The sequence below is a fragment of the Caenorhabditis briggsae genome (assembly GCF_000004555.2).
Source record: "Caenorhabditis briggsae complete genome, chrIV, whole genome shotgun sequence".
Lineage (NCBI taxonomy): Eukaryota > Metazoa > Nematoda > Chromadorea > Rhabditida > Rhabditidae > Caenorhabditis > Caenorhabditis briggsae.
The window spans coordinates 1,612,007-1,635,145 of record NC_013487.2 but is presented as its reverse complement, the minus strand read 5'-3'; the positions used below and the strand labels follow the sequence as shown (position 1 = coordinate 1,635,145).

The window sequence follows — 23,139 nt, the reverse complement described above, 5'->3', positions numbered from 1 at the left end:
CTAATGAGTGGACATTTGTGTAACCGATGCTGCATGAGTGTTACTAACACTCATGCCAATTCTCTTATCTCCTCCTAAAACCATTTTTTTAAATTCCCGCTTCACGGTGGCATTCATGGTGACGTAGATCAAAACTGGACATCCGTGATTGACGGACCAACAAAATTGACAGAGAAGAAGCATCCAGTAGTCAGGTGTAATCAGGGTTAGAGCGTTGTAGACCAGAGCGATTACAGTATTGAAGAAACAGATGATGCAGCATTGAATGAAGATCTGGAAAATTTTAATTTTCCAATGATCAAATTGACTTTTGTTCAGATTGTGGAAAGTAAATTGTTTCTGTGAAACTGCAAAAAGTTTTGAAGCCAACCGTAATTTGAGCCATATATCTCGGTTCCTGGGAAAGATATCTAAAAGTGGTCAACTTATAAAATGTTTATCATGTTTTGATAAACATTTTATCAGTTGACAACTTTTAAATATCTTTCACAGGAACCGAGATAAATTGGCTGAAATTAGGGAAGTATCTTAAAAACTATAATACTACTCTTTAATTAGCTTTAACTAACTTTAACTAGCTTTTACTACCTTCAAGCTAGCTTTAACTAGCTTTAGCTAGCTTTAACTAACTTAGAAAACATCAGTTTCACTCACCGACTTGGCGGCTTTTGATTTCTGCCCCATCGAAATCTTATTGATCATTCCCAGATACAAACTGAACAGCACAAACATACAAATGACGAAAATCCAATTGTTCCATGCCTGCACACTGTTCCGATAGTAATCAGCAGCCGCATCTGATGGTTTCGTTTCTGATAACGGATCCGGAAGCCAAATGAGCCATTCCGAGTTGAAACAGACCACTGGAGTGAAGAAAAGAACGTAGAATCCATAAAAGACGCAGAGACAGATGCAAATGTAGGCGAGACGTTTTTCAATGAAATTTGATAATCCGTGAAAAGCCACAGAGATGACTCGATTGAGGAACAATGAGGTGGTTACAGAGCAAGACATGCACCAGGTGGCGATCGCGAAACCGCCTGGAAGGTTTCATTTAAAGGTACATGGGTCAGTGTACGTCAAGTCTTATGTGCTTGACGGAAACGTTTAGTTTTTCAAAAAATATGTAATGTTAACTACCGTAACCCTAACTTTTTACTTTGAACCAATTTTTCTCGTTTATTGTAAAAGATATTAGAAAATGGTCACCTAACAAAAATTGTTGATTTTATCACGAATACTTTATCAGCTGACTATATTATAATATCAATTAAAGTGACCGAGACAACGGACGAATATGTATCAATTTCCATGAATTATTGATTAAAGAAATCATTGTTTTGAAACATTATCAAAATTTTTGTGATTCAATTTTGAAAGCATTGAATTGGTTATGGTCCGACTCCGCAAAGTCTTCAAAACTTCAAAGAATTCAGAGATAAAGGTTTTTATCATCTGATGAGTGATAAAATTTAATTTAAACTTTCCGTTACACTATTGGCTCAGTTTTTGTAATTTTTTTGTTTGTTTCAATAAAAGCTCATAATTTCCAATGAGATGTAAACATGTCACTCACACTTAGTTTCATTAAATCTAGAAATATAGAAATTTCGCTACTTTTCCTTTTTAATATTTCCATTGTTTTAGGAATCCCTAAAATCAATTTATCTTGGTTACTGTAAGAGATATCAAAAGCCTGTAAACCAACAAATTGTTATTGATATTATGACAAACGTTTTATCAGTGACAGTATTTTGAAACATTTTAAATGATCCGAGATAATTGAGCTCAAACATACGTTAATCGATTTTTATGAGTTATTAATTGAACAAACCACTGTTTCGAAACGGTATCAAAATATTGGAAAATTTAAGAAAAAAGTGTTGTTCACTCAATCTTAAAATTCTTAATTTCTTAATTTTTTCCAGAAACACAGACCGTCTAATCTGGAAAGATCAATTTTGAAAGCTGGAAGCTTTTAACAATGTTTCTTATTTGGCTGATATCAACGTAATATCGAAAATATGTTATTTGTTGATCACTTTTTGATATTTCTCATAAGAAATGAAGACGAAAAGTTGATCGTCGAAAGACCGATCGATTCAGGATAATGTTTCTAATTTCGCATAATCCCAGTTAGAAACTTGAAGCTTTATTCTCGCGTATTTAAGAATAGCTAGTTTATTAACTTTGAGTCAATTTATTTAGGTTCCTGTGAAAGATATCAGAAACTACGTAATTGATAAAATTTAGGTGATATTACGATATACATTTCATCAGTGGACCACTTTTTGATATCTTTCGTAAGAAACGAGATGAATTGGCTCAAAGTTAACAGTTTGGGGGCATTCTTTAGAATTAGGTACGGTAACTTCAAGTAGGTAATCTTAATCCTTCCACCTATTATAATATGTTAAATCTCACTATTCAATATACACGAAAGCCATACCTGCAATATAAGTGAAAGTAGGATAAACACAAAAAACGGAGCCAACAATGAGCAATGGTCCAGTGATAAGACAGCTACACGCAGTAGCTGTCATATCAGTAAATGCCAATAAAACCATTATTTTGTAACAAGACATTTTGATGAGTTTCGATTTGAATATGATGATGTAGAGGATCGGGAGGTAGAGAATCTGAAAGTATTTTTTGTGTTTCGGGAGGTTGAGAAGTCTGGACCAGTATTTTTTTGAGTACTGGTCGATCAGGTCTACTTTTTTGTGCATTATACGGTGTACGGTATACGCGTTATGTTAAGATCTTGCGGCAACTCGGTCATCTGCACACTTAACACTATCTAATTTTCATTCAACTATATCATATTAGTTGTCCTGAATGCCGAATGACACTATCCAAAAACTTTGTGTTTCACAACATTTTGAAACATTTAAAAAATTTCAAAATTTTCAATGAGACGTCCCATTGGCAAACAAATATCCAGCTTCCTCTCACCTCAATAAATACGCCAAATACCGTAATCGGATAACCAAGCCATGGACGTTTGACTCCCGTCGCCAACCACTCGTTTTGAGATTTTGAACTACAATTGTAGTACGGTATCTCGTCAACACTACCGTACTCAATTAGGCGGTTCATGGTTCTGGAAAAATTGAGATATTGAACATTTCAAGATTAATGGATGAGATACAGAACAGTGGTACCCGTATGCTTTAGCTCATTTATCTCGGTTCTTGCAAGAAATATCAGAAGTTTGTAAACTGATAAAATGCTTATCATAGTACCACCAACATTTTGTTAGTTGACCACTTTTTGATATCTCTAACAAGAAACAAGATAAATAAGGTCAACTGGAAGGTAAAGGTTCTATAAGAGGGAAAAACGACATTTTTTATCAAATACGCTGGATTCAAATGATCGAGAAGAAAAACCCAAAAAACCTATAGCTTTCAAACTAACTAGGCTCTAAGCTTAAGTAAGACTTAAGTCACGTACTAGGACTCAAATCCCTTATATACAATTTTGTGACAAAAGACTCTGATGACGTTATCAATCTTTTTTGTTATAAATAAGGTATTAAGATTAGTTTTAGGTACATATGACTAGGAAGTACTAAGTTTGGAAGAAAAAATAAGCTTTAGTGAGACTAAAAGAGTTCATGAGATTAGGGAGATTAGGTTCTAGTCTCAAAGGATCTCTGTTTGGAGCTTTTCTAGACACAAAATATGAAAATACGGCAGATGCTGTTTTAATTTGAAAAAGATACTTATCGAAAAATTGTCGAATTTGACACCCTACAAAGATTGTTCAAAATTTTCACATTTGTCTGAAAATTTCAGAGTAGACCAAACAAAAGTTGAGCTTTAATTTTGTAATTGTCAACTTTTTTGTACAAAACCAACAAATACGGTTTCAAATCGGTTTTAAAATGGAATAAGTTTTATTTCCTATCTTCGTTTAGTATGCTCTGCAATTTTCAAAAAAATCGAGAAATTCTGGACCACTTTTGTAGGGCTCCAGAGTCGAAAATCAGTTATTTATACATTTCTGAAGATCTTTGGTCCTATTTCCAATCAGAATTTCAATTCATCGGCGTATTTAAGAATATCTGATCTGTGATGATGATGAAAAGTTTTCTATGAGTAGGCACTGATAAAACTAGACTATATTATGTGTAAATCATACTCTGGCTCCTGGAAATGGAGAATATGTTACACAAAAAAATGGAAAGAATGAATCCAAATTGATTGGACCGCAGGCTGGCCAACGAAAATGACGCAATGGAAACCTTAAAAACTGGAAGTTAAAGAAAAACATGTTCAGTTTCAGTAAGTTACGATGAATCCTGATTCAAACTGATGAAACGTTGTATCAGACAAGATTCCTTCAAAAATGAACATTAGAAATGCGGATGAAGAGCGTTTTTTAAAGACAATATAGACACCCTAGTTGATACCTCAATCATGTGATTAATGCATTTGGGAAAATTGTAAAGTTATTCGAAAGTCAAAAGTAGGAATTGTTTCGATTATGGGGGAAGCTCATTATGAGGAAAACTCGGCACTTTTCACTTTTCATGTTTCACCAAATTATGATATTTTCTAAAATTTCGTCCCTCATATTCTTCATTCCATATTGATACGATCGATAAAAATAATTCTGTTTACGGTATTTTTAAGATTTTTGAGTCCTTCAATTCATTCTCGAATTGTTTCCATTCCGCAATCTCAACTCCCACTTAATTTACAGAATTATTGATTCTTTTTGCTGTTCAAAATGGATCATCTAAAAAAGCTTCTGAAAAACAGAGTGATCAAAAGCTTCAAATAGCATTTTTGAAATTCTGTCCCCTAACTTTTTTCAGTGTATCACTAGACCAAACAAACCGGAAGCATAGTTATATGAGATTTAAAGTTTGAATTGATTATTTGGATTTTTCCGTTTCACAACTTTCCAATGAAGAAAGTGCAGATTTTCGTTTCAGTCAATTTTTTCAACGGGCGCGGAAAACATGAAATATTCAAAAAGAAACTACTTTGGACCCTGAAGAAAAACAGTCCCTGAACAAAGTAAAAAACTTCTTCATAAGATTACAGCAACTGTAACCGGAGGCCAAGAGATTCCACCCCGGAGGGGCGTCCACCTACTGGTATTTGAAAAAAAAATGAATCGAGTTCTGAAAAAGTATACTGTGCTTTTTTTCCAGTTCATGCTTTTTTAGAAGGCATGTATTAATCAATATTTTCCGTTACATTTGTTCCTGAACATTTGAAGAAACTCGGACTTTCCAATTCGCGAAAGTTTTCCACAATTCATTTATTTTATCGAAATTTTCGATGTCCACCAAAAAAAAAGCAAACTTCCGTAAAAAAAGAAAACGTTTTTTTTTCAATTTTCTATGTTTTTCCTTTTTTTGACAATCCTCAAATTTTTCACTATGACAAGCCAGTTTTCATGGATTGGAATGATGTAAGCTTTTTCAATTATCCAGAAAGTTTATGAAATCGTAGTTCTAAATACTTTTACGAGGATTTTCATTCTCAGAATTCTCAAATACAACACTAGAACTATATATTTTCTAGTATATTTACAACACTTCTGGAAGAGAAAATCCTAATTTTCAATTTTTTTTTCGACTTCAGATCTTTTCAATTTGTTTCAGAGTCTCTTCAATTACTTTGATAAAGAATCCCAATAATATTCTTTTTTCAGTTTCAAAAGTTCCTTAACATTTGAGAGAACTGGGATTATCATTTCAGCTGACTTTTTTCCTTTCAATCAGTTCATCCATTTTGTTGGTCTTTCGAACTCGTTACCAAAAAAGATAACTTCAAAATTTCCCAAACATTTGAAAGAAATTCATCATTCTAAGAATTAAATTCGATCCATGCTTATTTACTTCACTTCAAATCATTACCAAAAATCATGACTATTTCAGAAAATTTAAAAGAGTTCTGAAACAGAAACAATTACTATGAAAATGCAAACTTTTCAATTTTGTCAACCAAAAAAGTTTTCTCAAAATCTCATGTTTTTCATTATTGCATTTTTTTAATTGAATTGGGGTAATTAGGATAGGCCGCGGCCGGCCGTGATTGAGGTCATTGAATATCACCGTGAACCAATCAATCCGTTCTTTCAAACATAAGCTCAGCCAGCCAAAAAATATCAGGGCCGCCATCAGGGCAGCAAATTCTACTTATTTCAGATGTACTTGAACTAAGAATGCCTCGGCCCTAATTCGATTTCAGCACCAAATCTTCACTTTATTTCGGATAACCAATACATTTCCTAATAATCAAAAAGGTAACTACAGTAAGTATACAACATTTCTGGAACAGAAAACACAATTTTCAAATTTTCTTCAGTTTCAGAACTTTTCAATCAGTTCCAGAATCTCTTCAACTACATTCTACAGGAAGAACTGAAACTGAAAAATTTTTAAACAATTTTTTTCTTTTTTTTTGTTGCATTACAGACTATCTTCGATGAAATTTATGCCTATATTATTGAGGAATTTAAAACGAAGATGTTTGATCGTAATATTATATTCAATCCTCTAGACTTTGAACCAGATTTATGAAACACAAAATTTTGAAAAAAAAAGTTTCAAACGGATCAATGAATAATAGGAAACACACAAGTACAATCTTATATCTAATAATAAAGAGTCCGAGGCAGTCTTAAGTTCAAATTTAAAGGCAAACAAGTAGAAGATGATATCAGGAATAAGAAGAAAATAGAAGTATATCCCCATATCCAACAATAACCAAAAAATAAGCACCATAATTTTGAATTAGATCATAAAAATGATACTGCGATTCCAGAAAAACAAATTGGGAGTACAAAAAAAACAAGTTCAACTTCAGCTCAATGTATCTCGGTTCCTTTAAAAGATACAAAAAAATTGTCAACTGATAAAATGTTGGTCTTAACATCAGCTACATTTTTGTAGTTTACAGATTTTTGGTATCTTTTACAGTAAGCCAGATAAAATGAGTTAAAGTTGAGGGACCAAAAAATTTGGAAAAAGGGATTATCAGAGAAAAGGAGGCGGGGCTTAATTGAACTGGTAAGCAACAAGAAGAGATCTAAAAATTGGAAAAACGATCAAAAAGAAAATAATTCTCAACAAAATGAATTGATAAAAATATTATGAGATTGAAACAGAAAAGTTTAAAAATTGGAAACAATAAACAAGTCATCAATTAGGCGCCTCCTGATTCACAGCCACTGGACAAATGCTCTGATGATGGAGATAATTCGGATCGCCGTCATAACAGTACCGACATCGATAAAACTGTCCCATTTCCTCGCATCCTCTTCCAATGTGAAACCTGAAGCATCGCAGGCAACGTTCCCTTAACAATAAATAGTCCTTGCGCTCGTTGATATCCGGTACAAACGGGCATTTATCATGTGGATGAGTGTATCTTCCACAGTACAAACAACTGTTTCGAAGCTGTTCTTGAGCATCTTTGGAGGCTAGATGACGGATTGGTGGGCGGTCTGGCTGGCCTGGCCGATCATGCTGGTCCGGCCGGTCATGCCGATCTAGCTGGCCTGGCTGAATAGACGCCTCCTGATTCACGGCTACTGGACAAATGCTCGAATGATGAAGATAATCCGGATCGCTGTCACGACAGTACCAGCATGCATGATTCCTTCCCATTTCTTCGCATTCTCTTCCTGTTGCACGATGAGGTCTGAAGCATCTCAAACAGCGTCCCCTCGACAATAAATAGTCTCTACGTTCGTTGATATCCGGCACAAACGGGCATTTATCATGTTGATGAGTGTTTTTTCCACAGTATATGCAATCGTGTCGGAAGTGGTCTTGAGCGTCCTTGGAGGCTAGGTGACGGATTAGAGAACTGTCTGGCAGGCGGTTTTGTCGGTCTGACTCGTCTGGTAGATCTTGCCGGTCTAGCTGGCCTGGCTGAATAGACGTCTCCTGGTTCACAGCCACCGGACAAATACTCGAATGATGGAGATCATTCGGATCGCTGTCACGACAGTACCAGCATGCATGATTCCTTCCCATTTCTTCGCATTCTCTTCCAGTGTGGCGATGAGGTCTGAAGCATCTCAAACAGTGTCCCCTCGACAATAACCAGTTTCGGCGCTCTTTGATATCCGGCACAAACGGGCATTTATCATGTTGATGAGTGTTTTTTCCACAGTATATGCAATCGTTTCGGAAGCGGTATTGAGCGTCCTTGGAGGCTAGGTGACGGATTAGAGAACTGTCTGGCAGGTCTGGCAGGAGGTCCACAGGAACTTCAGGAAGAGGACCTTGGGGATATGGTCTTCCTAAATATGGGGTGTTTTAGTAGAGTAGATTTGGTAGGTTTGTGATGGTCATAAGAACGAGGTCTTTTTAAACTTGTAAACTTTTTAGGTTACTTTTTAGGTTACTAACAGAAGCTAGACTATTTCCCTTTAAATGTGAAGATATTGTTTAAAAAATTGGCAAGTTTGTTAAACCTAAACTTTTTCACATTTTGGTATAAAAACCACTGAAATTGGTTAAGAACAAAAATAGTTATGATCAGTGTCATGTCATTAGGTTCGCTTATCATTAGAGCGCATTTTCCCTAGATCATATTTTCGCAAGATGTCATCAACATCAGACTTGTTTATCATAAAATTTGCTACATTTTTATATATTGAACCAAAAATACAAAAGTTATCAACGTTTGGAATATACCGAAAGCATTAGGATCGTCGGCCGAATACTAGCAGCTAAAGACCTCTCAACTTTGAGCTGATTTATCTCATTTTTTATAAAAGAGGTCGAATAACAGTCAACTAATAAAATTTTCATCACATTGTCAGTAACATTTTATCAATCGACAACTTTTTGATACCTCTCAAAGGAACCGAGACAAATTGTAGCAAAGATGTTAGCTTCGCGGTTGCAGGCGGCGCCTGCGACCGTGTAGCTCTATCTACAGAACATAAGAACTACAACATACCCATAAAATTCCTGTTCCATAAATAGGCTGGCTCATATGGAGGACGTCGTGGACCTTGCATCCAGTTTTGGGTTTCTTGCACTGAAAAATTTTAAAATTAATGTTTCACAATGCTGTTATATTTTAGTGAGATTTAGGAAATGTATTATACGTTCTCAATCGGACAAAACTTTGAGCTCAATTATCTTGAAAAGTTTTCGAAGATTTGTCAACTGTTAAAATGTTTCTCGTACTATCACCTATAAATTAAAAGTTGACAGATGCTTGATATCTCTGATAGGAACCGAGATAATAGCTTCTAAAACCCACATCTTATCTCCTCCTCTTCAGGAACTTCTTCCATCTCTCGGTCGTTCAACACCTCTCTTCTTCTGGCTCTCATTCCGAATCCACCTCTTCCTATGAACCCTCCTCGTGCCATGAACCCTCTGCCACGTGGAGCTCCTCTTCCTCTCGGATTCCGAGCGCCTCTGAGCCCTAGTGGATTGGCCACCTCTTGACGGAGCACTTCGACGAGCGTTGGGTTGAGCGAGAACGTAGAATCGGGTTCTCCTCCCGAGTCATCAGGATGCATGTCATCGTCAGGGGATCTGGTGCTCCAATTCTCCCTGGTTGGTGATGGGTGGGATGATCCTAGATAGTCCGATCCATAGGAATTAGATCTCAAACGGTGCGGTTCTGGAGATTGATGGTTCGAACCTTGTGGGTCGAATCCACGTGGCCTGCTGTCGTTGGAGCCTTCTTTTTCCGATCCACGTGGTCCTAGACGTCCGGAGTCTAGGGGGCCTTGCTGTCTGGACAAATTATCATTTGAACCTCCTCTTTCGGATCCACGTGGTGTGAAATCTCCTTGACGATCGGAGCCACGTGGCGAATACCTTTGGGGACCTTGTTGTCTGGAACGACTCTCAATCGAACTGCTTCTCTCCGACCTACGAGGTATAACGTCTTCTGGACGTCCAGAGCCACGTGACAAATCTCCTTGATGATCTTGATGTCTTGCCCTACTGTCGTTGGAGTCTCTTCTCACCGATCCAAATGTCACTGAATCTTCTTGATGTCCATATCCACGAGGCGGATATCCTTGAGAGTTTGGCAGTCTGGAACGGCTGTCGTTGGAGTCTCTTCTCTCCGATTCAAATGGCATAACATCTCCTTGACGAGCAGATCTACTTGGTGAATACCGCTGGTCTCCCTCTCTGTACCAGTTGTCATCCGAGCCTCCTCTTTCTGATCTACGTGTTGTAACGTCTCCTGGACGTCCGGATCCCCATGCCGAGCACCCTGGCTGATTACGGTCTTGCTCTCCGGCTGCCATTCTGGACCATCTATCACCTGAACCTCTTCTCTCCGATCCACGTGGCGTGACACTTCCTTGCCGAATTGTTCCTTCCGCTCTGGATCCTCCGAACTCTGACTCTGACATTCTGGACATGGCAGCTTCTCGAATCTGCTGAGCGATCCTTTCAGCAGACATATCCTGTTGGACATTTTCATATTTTCGCTCGTAAGGTTTGAGCTCTGGAGATCGGCGTTCGTGGGATCGGGGTCTTCGGGAGCTACTCGGACCATTATGAGCTTCTGGCAATGGACTTGGAGATCGTCTTCTTTCTTGGTCGTCTCGGCGACTCCTCTCATTCCATCGATCCCGACTCCAGTTGCTCGGCGTTGGACTTGGTGATCTTTTCCTATGCCAATCATCACCACGTGGAGACGTATCTCGGCTCCAGTTTTCACTGAATTGAAAAGACTGCTGGGACGGCGCCGGGGAGTTTAGGCTGAAAAAGAGAGTTCTAAAATTTTGCAGTTTCAAGATTATCAGAAAAATTGAGGGATCAGTTTTGGAATTCAATAACCGACTCCTAACAAGAATGGCTTCTAAAACTTGAAAATTCCACAAATTTTATCATTTCAAGTTTTTGGTTTCCATGCTATTTTGGAATCTTTTTGTTTTTGAGCTTTTTTTGTCTTTTCCAGAACTGAATCTTACCGAGAATCCCTATTTTGATGCTGCCTTGGTTCATTCCAACGAGGATCTCTCTGCCTTTGTCTCATGGTGCTTCCTGGTCTTTCCTGCCCGCTTTCGTATCTTTTGGGATTCCTGAAAATTTAAATGGACGAAATCTAGTTTTTTCTTTCCAAAATTAGGCATTTTAATTTCCAAGAATTACAGTTTCGAAATCATCAGAAATACATAATTCTCGGAGAATTCTGCTGTTTCGTTGAACAAGTATTTTTTGAATTTATTGGGAATTCAAGAATTTAAAAATTTACTATTTCAGTCTTTTCAGAAATTGTCAGGTTTGGTTAAGATTTGTTAATTTTATAGTACATGAATGTAATCTGTAAAGCGTATTTAAAATCTTTACCTACTTTTGTTGACCTAATATTTTCTGGGTCACGCAGTCGACTCCGAATTTTTTGAGGTACTATTTCTCGATATGTTCTACAACTTTCATGTTGACACCTTTTTATGAATCTTGACCTAAATAGGTGTTCCAGTGAAATGGCAGGGTGGAACAATAATTATATGGACCAGTGTAGTAAGTTTGGAGCCCTACAAAAGTGGCCTTGAATATTTCGGTTTGTCTGAAACTTTCAGAATATACCAAACATAAAGAGAGCTTCAATTTTGTAATTGCCAATATATTGGTACAAATTTATCCAAATGAGATATACCGCTGGAAACCAACCAAGTGCCAAGGCTGAATTCAGGTTGGTGCGAGGCGGAACATCTCACTTGGCCAAATGTGTACAAAAAAGTTGTCAACTACAAAGTTGCAGCTTAATTTTTGTTTAGTTTACTCAACAATTTTCAGACAAGTCGAAAAATTCTGGAATACTATGTAGGGATCCAAAAAAATGTAAAATTATTAAAGGTGGTGTGCGGTGATATGTTGGACCTATCAAAGTATAAAATTTGTTTAGCCCAGTTGAAGTAAGCTAGAAACAGGAAAAAACTCAAAAATCGGAAAAAAAAAAAGAAAATTTTGATTTCTGAGATGTCTACGTAAGTGATGAGTGCTCATTTGTAAATATTCAAGAAAAAAGGGGCGGAGTCAGACTTTAAAGGTGGTGTGCGGTGAAAAATTTTATAGCTTTATTTTGTGCAGAAATCCATGTAGATTCCCATAAAAATAAAGAAAAAATTCAAAAAAATTCCTTCATTGAGAAGAACGGCATCGAAAAGTCAAAGTTGTATCTGGTGGCCTAGCGGCCAGGTGTGAGTTTTCTAGGCCATCTGCCGGTAAAAGCGCGCGAAATTTGAATTTTTCTTGATTCTCCGTGTTTTCTCTGATGTTTTTTAATGATTTCAAAGTTTTATTGTTAATTTCCTCCCAGGTGTATGAAAAAACCTGACAAAAATCAGATAAAACACTGAAAATCAATAAAAATTCGAATTTCGCGCACTTTTACCGGCAGTTGGCCTAGAAAACTCACACCTGGCCGAAAGGCCACCGGTTCCCACTTTGACTTTTTGATGCCGTTTTTCTCAATGAAGGAATTTTTTGAATTTTATTTTTATTTTTATGGGAATCTACATGGATTTCTGCACAAAATAAAGCAATAAAATTTTTCACCGCACACCACCTTTAAACTTTTGGCCGGTCCAGTATATTGATACTTGATACTACAACCAAAACTTTCAAACAAAAAAGTGTGTTTCGAATTCTCTATATTTTCGAATCGGATATGATCCAAAATTCCGAATTCTGGCTAAGCTCACCTTGGTTCAAAATTCTGTTCCATCCTATTCTGCTCCCTTGCCATACTCTGCCTTCTGACGTCATTGGATTTTATTGGACTTTCAGGTCTTCTGAATCCAGAAACTGGATTCTGAATTCTGACGTCTTGGGTTCCAGGAGGTCTTCTGAATCCAGAAGGACTTCTATTTTCATCGGAATCCCACGTATTGCTCCTTGATCCTCCACTATTGTTCCCTGGCCTTTCCACAACATTCTCGTGTCCTCTGGAATTTCTGAAATTTTAAAAATTTGGATGACACTAGTTTTTCCTGCTGTAAAAAATGTTTAAAAAATTACGATTTCAGACACCTCAGATATTTCGAGGGTTGTCATAAAATGTAATGCAAGCGTGTTGTGATAAAGCGTAATGAAAATATTTACCCATTTTCATTTGAAAAAAGCTTAGTTTTGGAACCTCACAAAAGTGGTTCAAAAGTATTCGATCTGTCAGGAAATTTCAGAGTAAACTGAAAAAAAATAGAGCTTTAATTTTGTAATTGGCAACTTATTTGTGAAAATTCATATGAAAGATAGCTAGAAACCAACCAAGTGTTAAAGCTGAGTTCAGATTGGTGCAAAGCGGTATATCTTACTTGGCCGAATTCGTACAAAAAAGGCGTCCACTACAAAATTGGAGATCTATCTTTGTTCAGTATACTCTGAAATTTTAAGACAAATTCAAAATTTCTGGAATGCGTTGGTAGGGCTCCAAATTTGTCCATTTTTCACTGAAGACAGGAAAAGTGATTACTTTTGGCCGGTCCAGTATATTGATACTAAAAAGCCCATTTTCAGAAAATCCGAGTAGTTTGAGGTATCAAAAAATTACAACTTTCGGAAAAAATGGTGTTTCAATTTAGCTAGAATAGGCTGAAATTCAAAACTTTAAGATAATCATCAAATCTCACCTCGGTTCAAAATTCTGTTCCATCGTATTCTGCTCCATTGGCAAATTCTGCCTTCTGACGTCATTCGATCTTACTGGACTTTCAGGTCTTCTGAATCCAGAATCCGGATTCTGCATTCTGACGTCTTGGGTTCCAGGAGGTCTTCTGAATCCAGAAGGACTTCTATTTTCATCGGAATCCCACGTATTGCTCCTTGATCCTCCACTATTGTTCCCTGTCTTTCCCAGAACATTCTCGTGTCTTCTGGGATTTCTGAAAAATTGAAAATTTGGATGAAACCTAGGTTTTCCCCCAAAACTGGGTAATTGGAATTCCAAAAATTACAGTTTCGACGTCCTCAGAAATAAATATCTTCTAAAAGTGGGCTAATTGGTTGTTTGTCTGTCAAAGCCCTACACTGTCAAAGCCCTACAAAAGTGGTCCAAAATTTTCAATTTCTCTGAAAATGTAACAGTGTATTGAACAAAAGAGAGTTTTCACTTTGTAGTGGACAACTGTACTGTACAAATTCATGAAACTGAGATATACCGCTCGAAACCAATCAAGCGTCAAAGCTTTCAGAAATACTACAAGTTGAGACCCTTTCAAGCGATTGGACGAATTTGTACAAAATCAATCACAAAATTGAAGCTCTAATCTTGTTAAATATACTCTACAACTTTCAGACGAATCCAAAAGTTTGAACTACTTTTGTAGGGCTCCAAAAATAGCCATTTTCACTGAAAACAGGAAAAAACTGATAAATTTTATAACGATCCAGTATATTGATACTAAAAAGCTCATTTTCAGAAAAAAAGAGTAATTTGAAGTGTCGAAAAAATCTAAAATTCCAACAAAAAAAGGATTTAAAATTGGCTAGATTCTACTTGAAAATTCTGAGGGAATCTAAAGAAATCTCACCTTGGACCATAATTCTGCTCCATCCTATTCTGCTCTATTGGTATATTCTGTCTTCTGACGTCGTTGGATCTTACCGGACTTTCAGGTCTTCTGAATCCAGAAGGCGAGTTCTGTCTTCTGACGCCATCGGATCCAGAAGGTCCTCTGAATCCAGATGGGCTTCTATTTCCATCAGAATCACACGAATTGCTCCTCGACCCTCCTCGATTGTTTCCTTGTGGCGAGCGACTTCTGGGTCCGAATCTATTATTGGCTCTGGAATTTGAATCTGGAGAACGTCTTCTGAATCCGTCTGCATATCCACGACCGCGACCGCCTCGACCACCTCGCCAACCTCGACCTCGATCTTGGTAGTTTTGTTGCATTTTTCTGAAATGTGAAGTTTTGATTTTGAAGTCAATAAACAATTAAAAAGAAAACAATTTAGGTAAATGGCAAGAGAGTGAAATGGGGGAAATTTTTTCATAAGTATTTTAAAAATTTTGAAAAAAAAAGATATTTTTGATTTGAAGTTCAATTTTGAATTCAAAAAAAAAACGTTGCTGTGAGCATCGAAATAAGCTCAAATCGCTAATTTTGAAATTTTGGGGTTTTTTTTTACATTTGAAAACTATATTTCCGGAAGTTTTGAAAAAAATTATTTGGGAATTCGGGAACTTTGAAAAATTTCTAATTTTTCGAAATTTTCAAATTTTCTAGGTTTTTAATAAAATTATTTTTCGAAATACAGTATCTAAAAATTATGAAGTGTGTTTCGAAAATTTTGCAAATTTGCGAAAAATTGGGATTTTCAAATTTTCCAAAATTTTCAAATTTTCCAAATTTTAGAATTTTCCGAAGTCTCGAATTTTTGAAGCAACCATTTAAAAATAGTGAAAAAAAAAGATATTTTAATCGAAAAAATAGAGAAAAAAAGGTAAAAAAAATCAATCAATCAAATGGAAAATTTTCGAAAAACAAAAGAGAACGAGAGAGTATGGAAGAAGAAGAGGGTGGTTAGAAATTTCCCGCAAATCTTTTTTACATTGTAATCCTACTTTATTGGTGGCAAATGACAGATTTGACCTTTCCAAAAAGTAGGAAATTGAAAAATTGGAATTCTGGAAAAATGCAATAATATCTCAAAAACTAAAAGAGCTAGAAAAAAGTTGGCCAACTGCAAAAATGTGTAAAATTCAATTTTACACATTTCTCTAGTTGACAACTTTCTGTTAGGCTTTCTGGTTTTTGAGGTGTGCGCTTTTAAAAAATGACGAATCCTAATAATAAAAAACAAATTAAACATAGCAAGTTAGTTGCCATTCTTTCAAACTTATTAGTGTTCAATAGAGCGCATTTGCAGACTTTTTACACAACTAACTAACTGTTAGATAGAGAGATAGAAGAGAAAAAGAGACGTGAGGGGGGGGGGGGGAGTGTGGTGCAACTTTCGTTTACGCAATTAGATAAGAGAAGAGAGTGGGAGAGAGAGAGAGAGAGAGAAAGAGGGTAGAGAAAGCGAGAAAAAAGTTTTTCGAAAAAGAAGAACCTATGTGAACGTATTTTTAGGAAATTAAAAAACAACTAGAAACTGGGAAAATATTTTTACAAGAGGAGAGACAGGGGATTTTTAGTAATGTTTAGAAATTCGTAAAATTTCCGATTCGGCAAACACTGAGAAATGTGGTTAGCAGCCGTCATGCTCTGTTCATTTTACCAGATAACATACAAAACAGGATAACTGAAACTGGAGAAAAATAATTTCCAACTTCCGAAATGGTATTTACTTTAAGAAGTCAGAAGTAAAAAATCGGGGTTTTTTGAATTCAAAAACCAAAACTTGGAATAATTGTGTATGCAAAAAAGTGGTTCGTATATTCCAATTTGAAATAAAGCAAGAAAATTAAACTGAAAATTTTCAGAACTACAGTACTTGAAGGTATACAAAAAGTATTTTTCAGTTGATTTTTGATCATTTTCAGGAGTCTGGAGCTCAGCCATCAAATGTCAGGAAGTTTTCGATAGGTGCAAAACAGACCTAGAGTGAATACTTTGCATTTGAAGAATTTTTGTGAATTTCTAGTTTTTCAGATATTCGCCGATTTCTGAAAGGCACTTATTTTCACGTTTCACTATAAAAACAGAGCCGAAGGAACAAGGAACAGATCATTGGCCAGAACGATACAGTCTAGAATAAACCAAATTAATGAAACTGCAAAGGATTCAGACCTACTTTTCAAAATTGCTTATTTTCTAAAAATTCCAATTTATCAAAAGGAAAATAAACTTACCCTAAACACTCTAATAGAACGCCACCCGAATCGTCAAATTTGAGCCCATGTATCTCATTTTCCGTGAGAGATATCAAAAAGTGGTTAACTAATGAAATGTTGCTGATATTATGATGAACATTTTTTTTTTTTTTAGTGGACGGTCCGGGTGGCGTTCTATTAGAGTGTTTACGGTAACTGCTAATCTGAACAAAGTGTTTTGAAAATTGGTAAGGTGCATAAACCAAGAAATTGAAACTGTAATTTTTTTGAAAAATGCTTTTCTCATATTATCAGAAAATTCCACTTTGACTATTAAAAAAATGAAGAGAAAGAAATTGATTTTTTCAAAAATAGCCAAAAATTAAATGTCTTATATGAAACCGAAAAAAGTTCGGTTTCATTATCTCTAAAAACGTTTCACTAATTTTTTTGAATTATTGGTATGTTGATTATTAGTCTGTTATGAATCATAATTCGTTTGGAAAATTCAAAAATCAGTCATCTGCTTTTTTTATACGTCAGGATAAAAAAGGTCTAGACATTTTTCTGATTATCTCTATTCAGGAAACTATGCACTTCCTTAAAAATAAGGAAAGTATAAAAGCATCCTCAAAAATGTGATTTTCGATTTTCAAAAAAAATTTCAAATGAACCGCCTTCTGTACTACGGTAGTGTTGAATCGATTCCATTCTATAATTGCTCATGGAAGTCGCAAGAGGAATGGTTCGAAATTGGGCAGAAACGACCATTTCTTGGATATCCAATCACGATTTTTGGGATTTTTATAGAGCTACTGTACCCGCCGATTTTGTATATTATTTTTAAGAAGAAGCTAATTCGACATGCATGTTATAAAATTATTGTGGTTTTGGCACTGGTGGATATGACGGCGACAGGTAACTGGAAAACTTCAATCGTATTCCTTTCAACTTGTTTGCTGAGCTTTTTAACCTCGATTTTTGAATTTCCCGCCCTTGAAACCCCCAAAAAACATTTTTAAAAAGAAGTTGCCACCTACGGGAATCGAACCTAGGAACCCTAGATCAAAATTGTTGCCAAAAATCCCACTCGGCCATTCGAGCACTTTTTTGAAAAAGTTGGTTTAAAAGCGTCCGGAAGGGGTTTTCGAGTTTTAGAAGCTCTAGAAATGGCCAAGAAATTCAATTTTATCTCTTTGAACTGATATTTTTATATTCGGTAACTTTTCGGCGGAGCGCATGAGCTAATTTAAACCGCATAGCCAAGGGTTTTTTTTCAGCTTGCAGTTGCCTTATCAGTGGACCACTTTTCATCCAGGGAGCCGTTTTTTGCTCTTATCCAAATTTCATTTATGTCAGTGGAATTCTTGTGTTAAGTGAGTTTGTGACTTCAAACTCAATTATCTCGGTTCCTATAAGCGATATCAAAAATCTGTCAACTGATAAAATGTTTATCATGGTATCAGTAACATTTTTGTAGTTTATTGATTTTTGATATCTTTTATAGGAACCGAGATAAATTGAAGCAAATTTGGCAGTAAACTAGAGTCGTCGCGCCGCACCCGGCACCTATAATCATAATATCACTAATGTTTTTGTAGTTAATACATGTTTGATGTCTGTTATAGAAATTGAGATACGTGAGTTCAAAGTATTAAGTGGTCTCAACTTTCATCCCTTTCATCTCGACTCCTATAAAAGATATCAAAAATCTGTCAACTGACAAAATGTTTATCATAATATCACAAACATTTTATCAGTTGACAAATTTTGAATATCTCTTACGGAAAGTGAGATAAATCTGCAAGTTTTCAGGTACTTGGTGCACCTCCTGCCTATGCACCCTTCTCCTCTTCCTCAACCGTATCATTTTCATTGCCGTACCCCAATATTCTCACCTCATTGATGGAAATCTCGTTTATCTCTCTTTAATTCTCATCGCTTCTTACTTCATATTCTGGTTCTTTTTCACACCTACAGTATGCTTCAATTCAGTAGGAATGGCTTGGTATCCGGATCCATTAGCTATGGAGAAGTCATCGGAAGAGGCTGAGGAGTACTATAGGAATACTCCACAGGCTTGGAATAATTGGATTTTCGTGTCGGTTATGGTAGTTTTGTATGTTTCGTATTTTTTGAAAGTGAGAAAAGTGGCAAAAGGACAGCAGAAGTCGAAAGCGGCGAAGGCGGTGAGTTTGAAGCCCTACAAAAGTATTCCAGAACTTTTGGATTTGTCTGAAAATTTCAGACTATACTAAACAAAAATGGAGCTATAGCTTTGTAGTTGACAATATTTTGCCAGCTACCGTAGTTTTAGAGATATGCGCCTTTGAACAGATCGTGCTTCAGAAACGTCTTCAAGTTAGACCCCTAAAATGTGGTCTAGAATTTTTCAATTTGTCTGAAAACTACAGAGTATACTGAACAAAAATAGAGCTTCATTTTTGTAGTTGACAACTTTTTTGTACAATTTCATCCAAATGAGATAAATCGCTTGAAACCAACAAAGTGACGAAACTGAGCGGCTTAACTGAGTAGAGTTTTTTACTGTTTCAAATACTCGATTAAGAAAAATTTCTTTTTGAAATTTCGATAGTGCTTCAGATAATATTCAAATTTATTGTCATCTCGATAATTTGAAATACAAAAATCGATTTTTGGATTTTTTTTTTCGAAAAAAAAATTTTCAGATAGTCGTCCAATGCATCATAATTTGTTTTTTCAACACTGTCTGTGCTCTTGTTTATAACTCGTTCACACTAATTACTCCGGATCCGTTGATTTTATTAATTGGTATGCTTTGAAAATTATGTATTTTTAGTTGAAAACTCAAAATTTCGAAAGTACAGTAACCGTATCTTTTTCAGTGGAAATTGGACTTTGAACTCCTACAAAAGCATTCCTAAATTTTTCGATTTGTCTGAAAATTCCAGAATATCTGAAACAAGAATAGAGCTTTAATTTTGTAGTTGACAACTTTTTTGTACAAAACTCGTATTTTGGCACTTTTTTGGTTTCATACGGCTTATCTCATCTGAATAAAATGTTACTAAAAAATTGTCAACTACAAAAGATGAAGTTCTATTTTTGTTCAGTATACTCTGTTGTTTTCAGGCAAATTGAAAAATTTTGGACCACATTTGCAGGGCTTCGAAATTAGCTATTTTTCACTGAAAAGCGCTATTTTGCCTAAAAATTTCAAAACTCAATTTACCGATTTTCACAGTTTCAAAAAATCCATAAAGACCTGCTGCAATTTTTAATCCCAATATGAACCAGACATGCTTTCCCAGGTCAACTTTGCTGGTCCGTCAATCATGGATGCCCTGCACTCATCTACATCACTATGAATCATACGATTCGGCGGGAATACAAAAAATTAATTTTCCGGGTTACGGTAATTAAATTTTTCGGCAAATTGAAAAAAGCTTTATGATTTCAGAGAATCGAAGACAACACGATGTCAGTGACCACTAGTACTAATCATAAATTTTGATGATTTAAAACACTTTTTTTACAATGAAATATTTTTTTCTGTTTTGAAAAATTGATTTAGACCAAATTTTTTTTATTGAATATTTTTTTCGTCTCATCGAAAGTTTATAAAAAACTGTAGGACCCAGGACCCAGGACCCAGGACCCAGGACCCAGGACCCAGGACCCAGGACCCAGGACCCAGGACCCAGGACCCAGGACCCAGGACCCAGGACCCAGGACCCAGGACCCAGGACCCAGGACCCAGGACCCAGGACCCAGGACCCAGGACCCAGGACTATTGACGGAATTGATATTGGCAAGGAATCACTTATCGAGTGGATTATCAAATTTCAACCTACGATTCCACATGTTTGGATTTACAATGGAGTTATTACTTCTGTCAAAACTTTGGATCGTATTTTTAAAAGTCTTAAAGTGACGGAACATTTTGGGTTGGAGCCTACTGCAATAGATGAGAAATTTCAAATTACGGAACCAATTCCATTCCGTTCCATCGTGGAAAACGAATTGCAAAACACACGCATTTCGCAAAGAAAGTGGGCGGAGCCATCGCACACACAAAGTATAGTCGACGGCGGAACCCGCGAAGTGTCGGCCGCTGCGGAGAATAACTACCCGGTGACGCTCAGATGAAAAACAAACCAAATTTCAAATTCCCGCCAATTCGTGTCGAGACAGTTCGGCGTAATTGTCTGCGCCTTTAGTCGCGTATTGTACAACAAGAGAGAAAGTTTTGCAAAACTTCAAGGTTTTTCTCCCGTCCTGGCCCGCCCCTGATTTAGAGCCACCGAAGATTCAAAGTTCTTTCAGCTTTCACAAGATAAATTTGATCAGTGAAGAAATGCTCTCTATCAATTTCAGCTCAAAAGCTTACACAGAAGCAAAGTTAGTCACAATTAATTCAAAAAAAAAAAGACTAACTAGGGAAGGTTGTTTGTGGGTATGGGACTTCGTTATGAGACCTATATCATTCGAAAGCTGAAAATGAGACATTTTCAAAAATGTAATTCGATTTTGCTGCGGACTTACCATATTCGAGAAAATCGAGTTTGAAATCTCATTTTTGAAAAAGCAAAGGGGGGACCCCATGGTGACTTTTTTCCAAAAAAAATTTTTTTTGAAAAAACATGAAAAACTTACAGGATCTTACTGTGTTCTCTGAAACTGTTTGAAATTGTGGTTACATGCTTTTGAAAACTATTTTTGAGTCATTTTTTCAAACCACTTTTTGACTTTTGAGAATAGAAAGTTAATGGTTTACAAAAGATTTTGGATGTTTTTTTTGATTGTGATCGCAAATTTAGAAATTTGATAACCTACAGTGCGTTTCAATATTATACGTCCACTCTTGTTTTTGGCCGTAACTTGAGAACCGGTTGAGATATCAATCTAATTTTATTAAAATTGAATTCAGAGCAACAAATTACATCTAGAAAACCATTTTTGAGAAAAAATATTGAAAACTACTCGAGATACAGAGAAAAATCTGAAAATGTGACATTTGCAACCGTTTCAAAATTATACGTCCACTCTCAGAATCAATGCTAAAATAGAGAATAAAAAATATTTCAATACTTTGTGGATGAACCTTTACCAGCAATGACATCGAAGAGACGATTTGGCATCGATTTGATAAGGTTTTGGATGTATTGGGTGCTCTTAGTCTTGAACTCCTGCTCCAGCAGACTCCACTCAGCAATCAGCGCATCCCGAAGCTCTCCAATACTAGCATACTTCTTTCCATGGCGGTAAAGACGACGAACCAGCTCGCCCCAAACATTTTCCATCGGATTCAGATCTGGAGAGCAAGCTGGCCATGGCAAGACATCGATGTTTTTCGATTGGAACCAGTCCAAAGTGGAGCGGCTGACATGGATTGCAGCATTATCTTGCTGAAAAATGAACTGGCGGCGACTGAATCGACGACGAAACGGGATAAGGTGGTTCTGGAGAACGTCTTGGTAGTCTGTGGAGTTCATTCGACAAGTGGTGAAAGCGAGCTCCAAGTATCCAGCCGAAGCAAATGCTCCCCATACCATCAAACTGCCTCCCCCGAAATTCCTTTTGGCAAAAACGGCTGGATCCTTCCGCAAGTCGTGCCAGTACGATTTGAATCCGTCGGGTCCATCAAGATTGAATTTTTTCTCGTCCGAAAAAATTACCTGTAAAAGATAAGATAATTTGGATAGATAATTTTAAATTTAATACCTTATCCCAGTTGGTTCCCATGTTTTTTCGAGCGAAGTCGAGACGGCGAGTTTTGTGATTGTCAGTGAGCTTCGGAGCAGGGCGCATGACTGCTCTTTTGATGTTTGGATCATCCTTAAGAGCCCTCCAGATTGTACACTTGCTCACTCCAAGATTCAGCTCTTTTTTGATATCATTACAAGACTTCATGGTGTTTGAAGCCACACGAACGATTGATCGTTTGGCTCTTGAATTGAGTTTTGGAGGACGTCCAGCCTTGTTGGGTTGATTGTTGCGGGTCCGGTTCGATACAAAACGATTAATGCAATCGTGGGAACGATTTAGATGTTTCGCGATAGCCCTGTTGGTCCAACCAGAGGTTTTGAACGCGTCGATGAAGGCTTTTTCAGCATCAGTGAGCAAATGGCCACGAGACATGTTGAAAAGTGGAGAAAAACAAGGAAAAGCATAATGAAAAAAGTTTCTCACATTGGCAGCAAAAAACAAAACTAAATTCAAGCTTTTCCGGCTCCGCCAAAGGTCAAGATCGACATACCTTTGAAGTGGACGTATAATTTTGAAACGGTTGCAAATGTCACATTTTCAGATTTTTCTCTGTATCTCGAGTAGTTTTCAATATTTTTTCTCAAAAGATGGTTTTCTAGATGTAATTAGTTGCTCTGAATTCAATTATAATAAAATTAGATTGATATCTCAGCCGGTTCTCAAG

General features: G+C 36.5%; 4 protein-coding genes across 4 annotated transcripts in view; 2 read left to right on the top strand and 2 right to left on the bottom strand.

The window, feature by feature from the left end:
• CBG13840 lies at window positions 1-3,099 on the bottom strand (the record flags this gene model as incomplete). The annotated part of the gene is made up of 4 exons (XM_045244842.1): window positions 1-273; window positions 655-1,040; window positions 1,939-1,975; window positions 2,956-3,099. 4 exons carry the CDS (start codon window positions 3,097-3,099, stop codon window positions 1-3), a joined length of 840 nt encoding a protein of 279 aa, XP_045095272.1.
• Window positions 3,100-15,419: 12,320 nt separating this feature from the next.
• Window positions 15,420-21,311, bottom strand: CBG13837 (the record flags this gene model as incomplete). Its single annotated transcript, XM_002632528.1, has 3 exons — window positions 15,420-15,593; window positions 21,144-21,200; window positions 21,252-21,311. The coding sequence occupies 3 exons, from the start codon at window positions 21,309-21,311 to the stop codon at window positions 15,420-15,422; spliced, it is 291 nt and encodes a 96-aa protein (XP_002632574.1).
• On the top strand, window positions 17,393-19,517 carry Cbr-srt-48 (the record flags this gene model as incomplete). Its single annotated transcript, XM_002632529.1, has 4 exons — window positions 17,393-17,642; window positions 18,005-18,100; window positions 18,540-18,913; window positions 19,415-19,517. Coding segments are annotated over 4 exons (823 nt in total), but the record flags the coding sequence as incomplete, so codon positions are not given.
• Window positions 19,995-23,139, top strand: part of CBG13835 — a gene marked incomplete at both ends in the record, with an annotated part of 6,203 nt that continues 3,058 nt past the window's right edge. Inside the window, one exon of the mRNA XM_002632527.1 lies at window positions 19,995-20,121. Within this exon, the coding sequence (XP_002632573.1) occupies window positions 19,995-20,121 (127 nt within the window). The remainder of the gene's footprint in view (window positions 20,122-23,139) is intronic.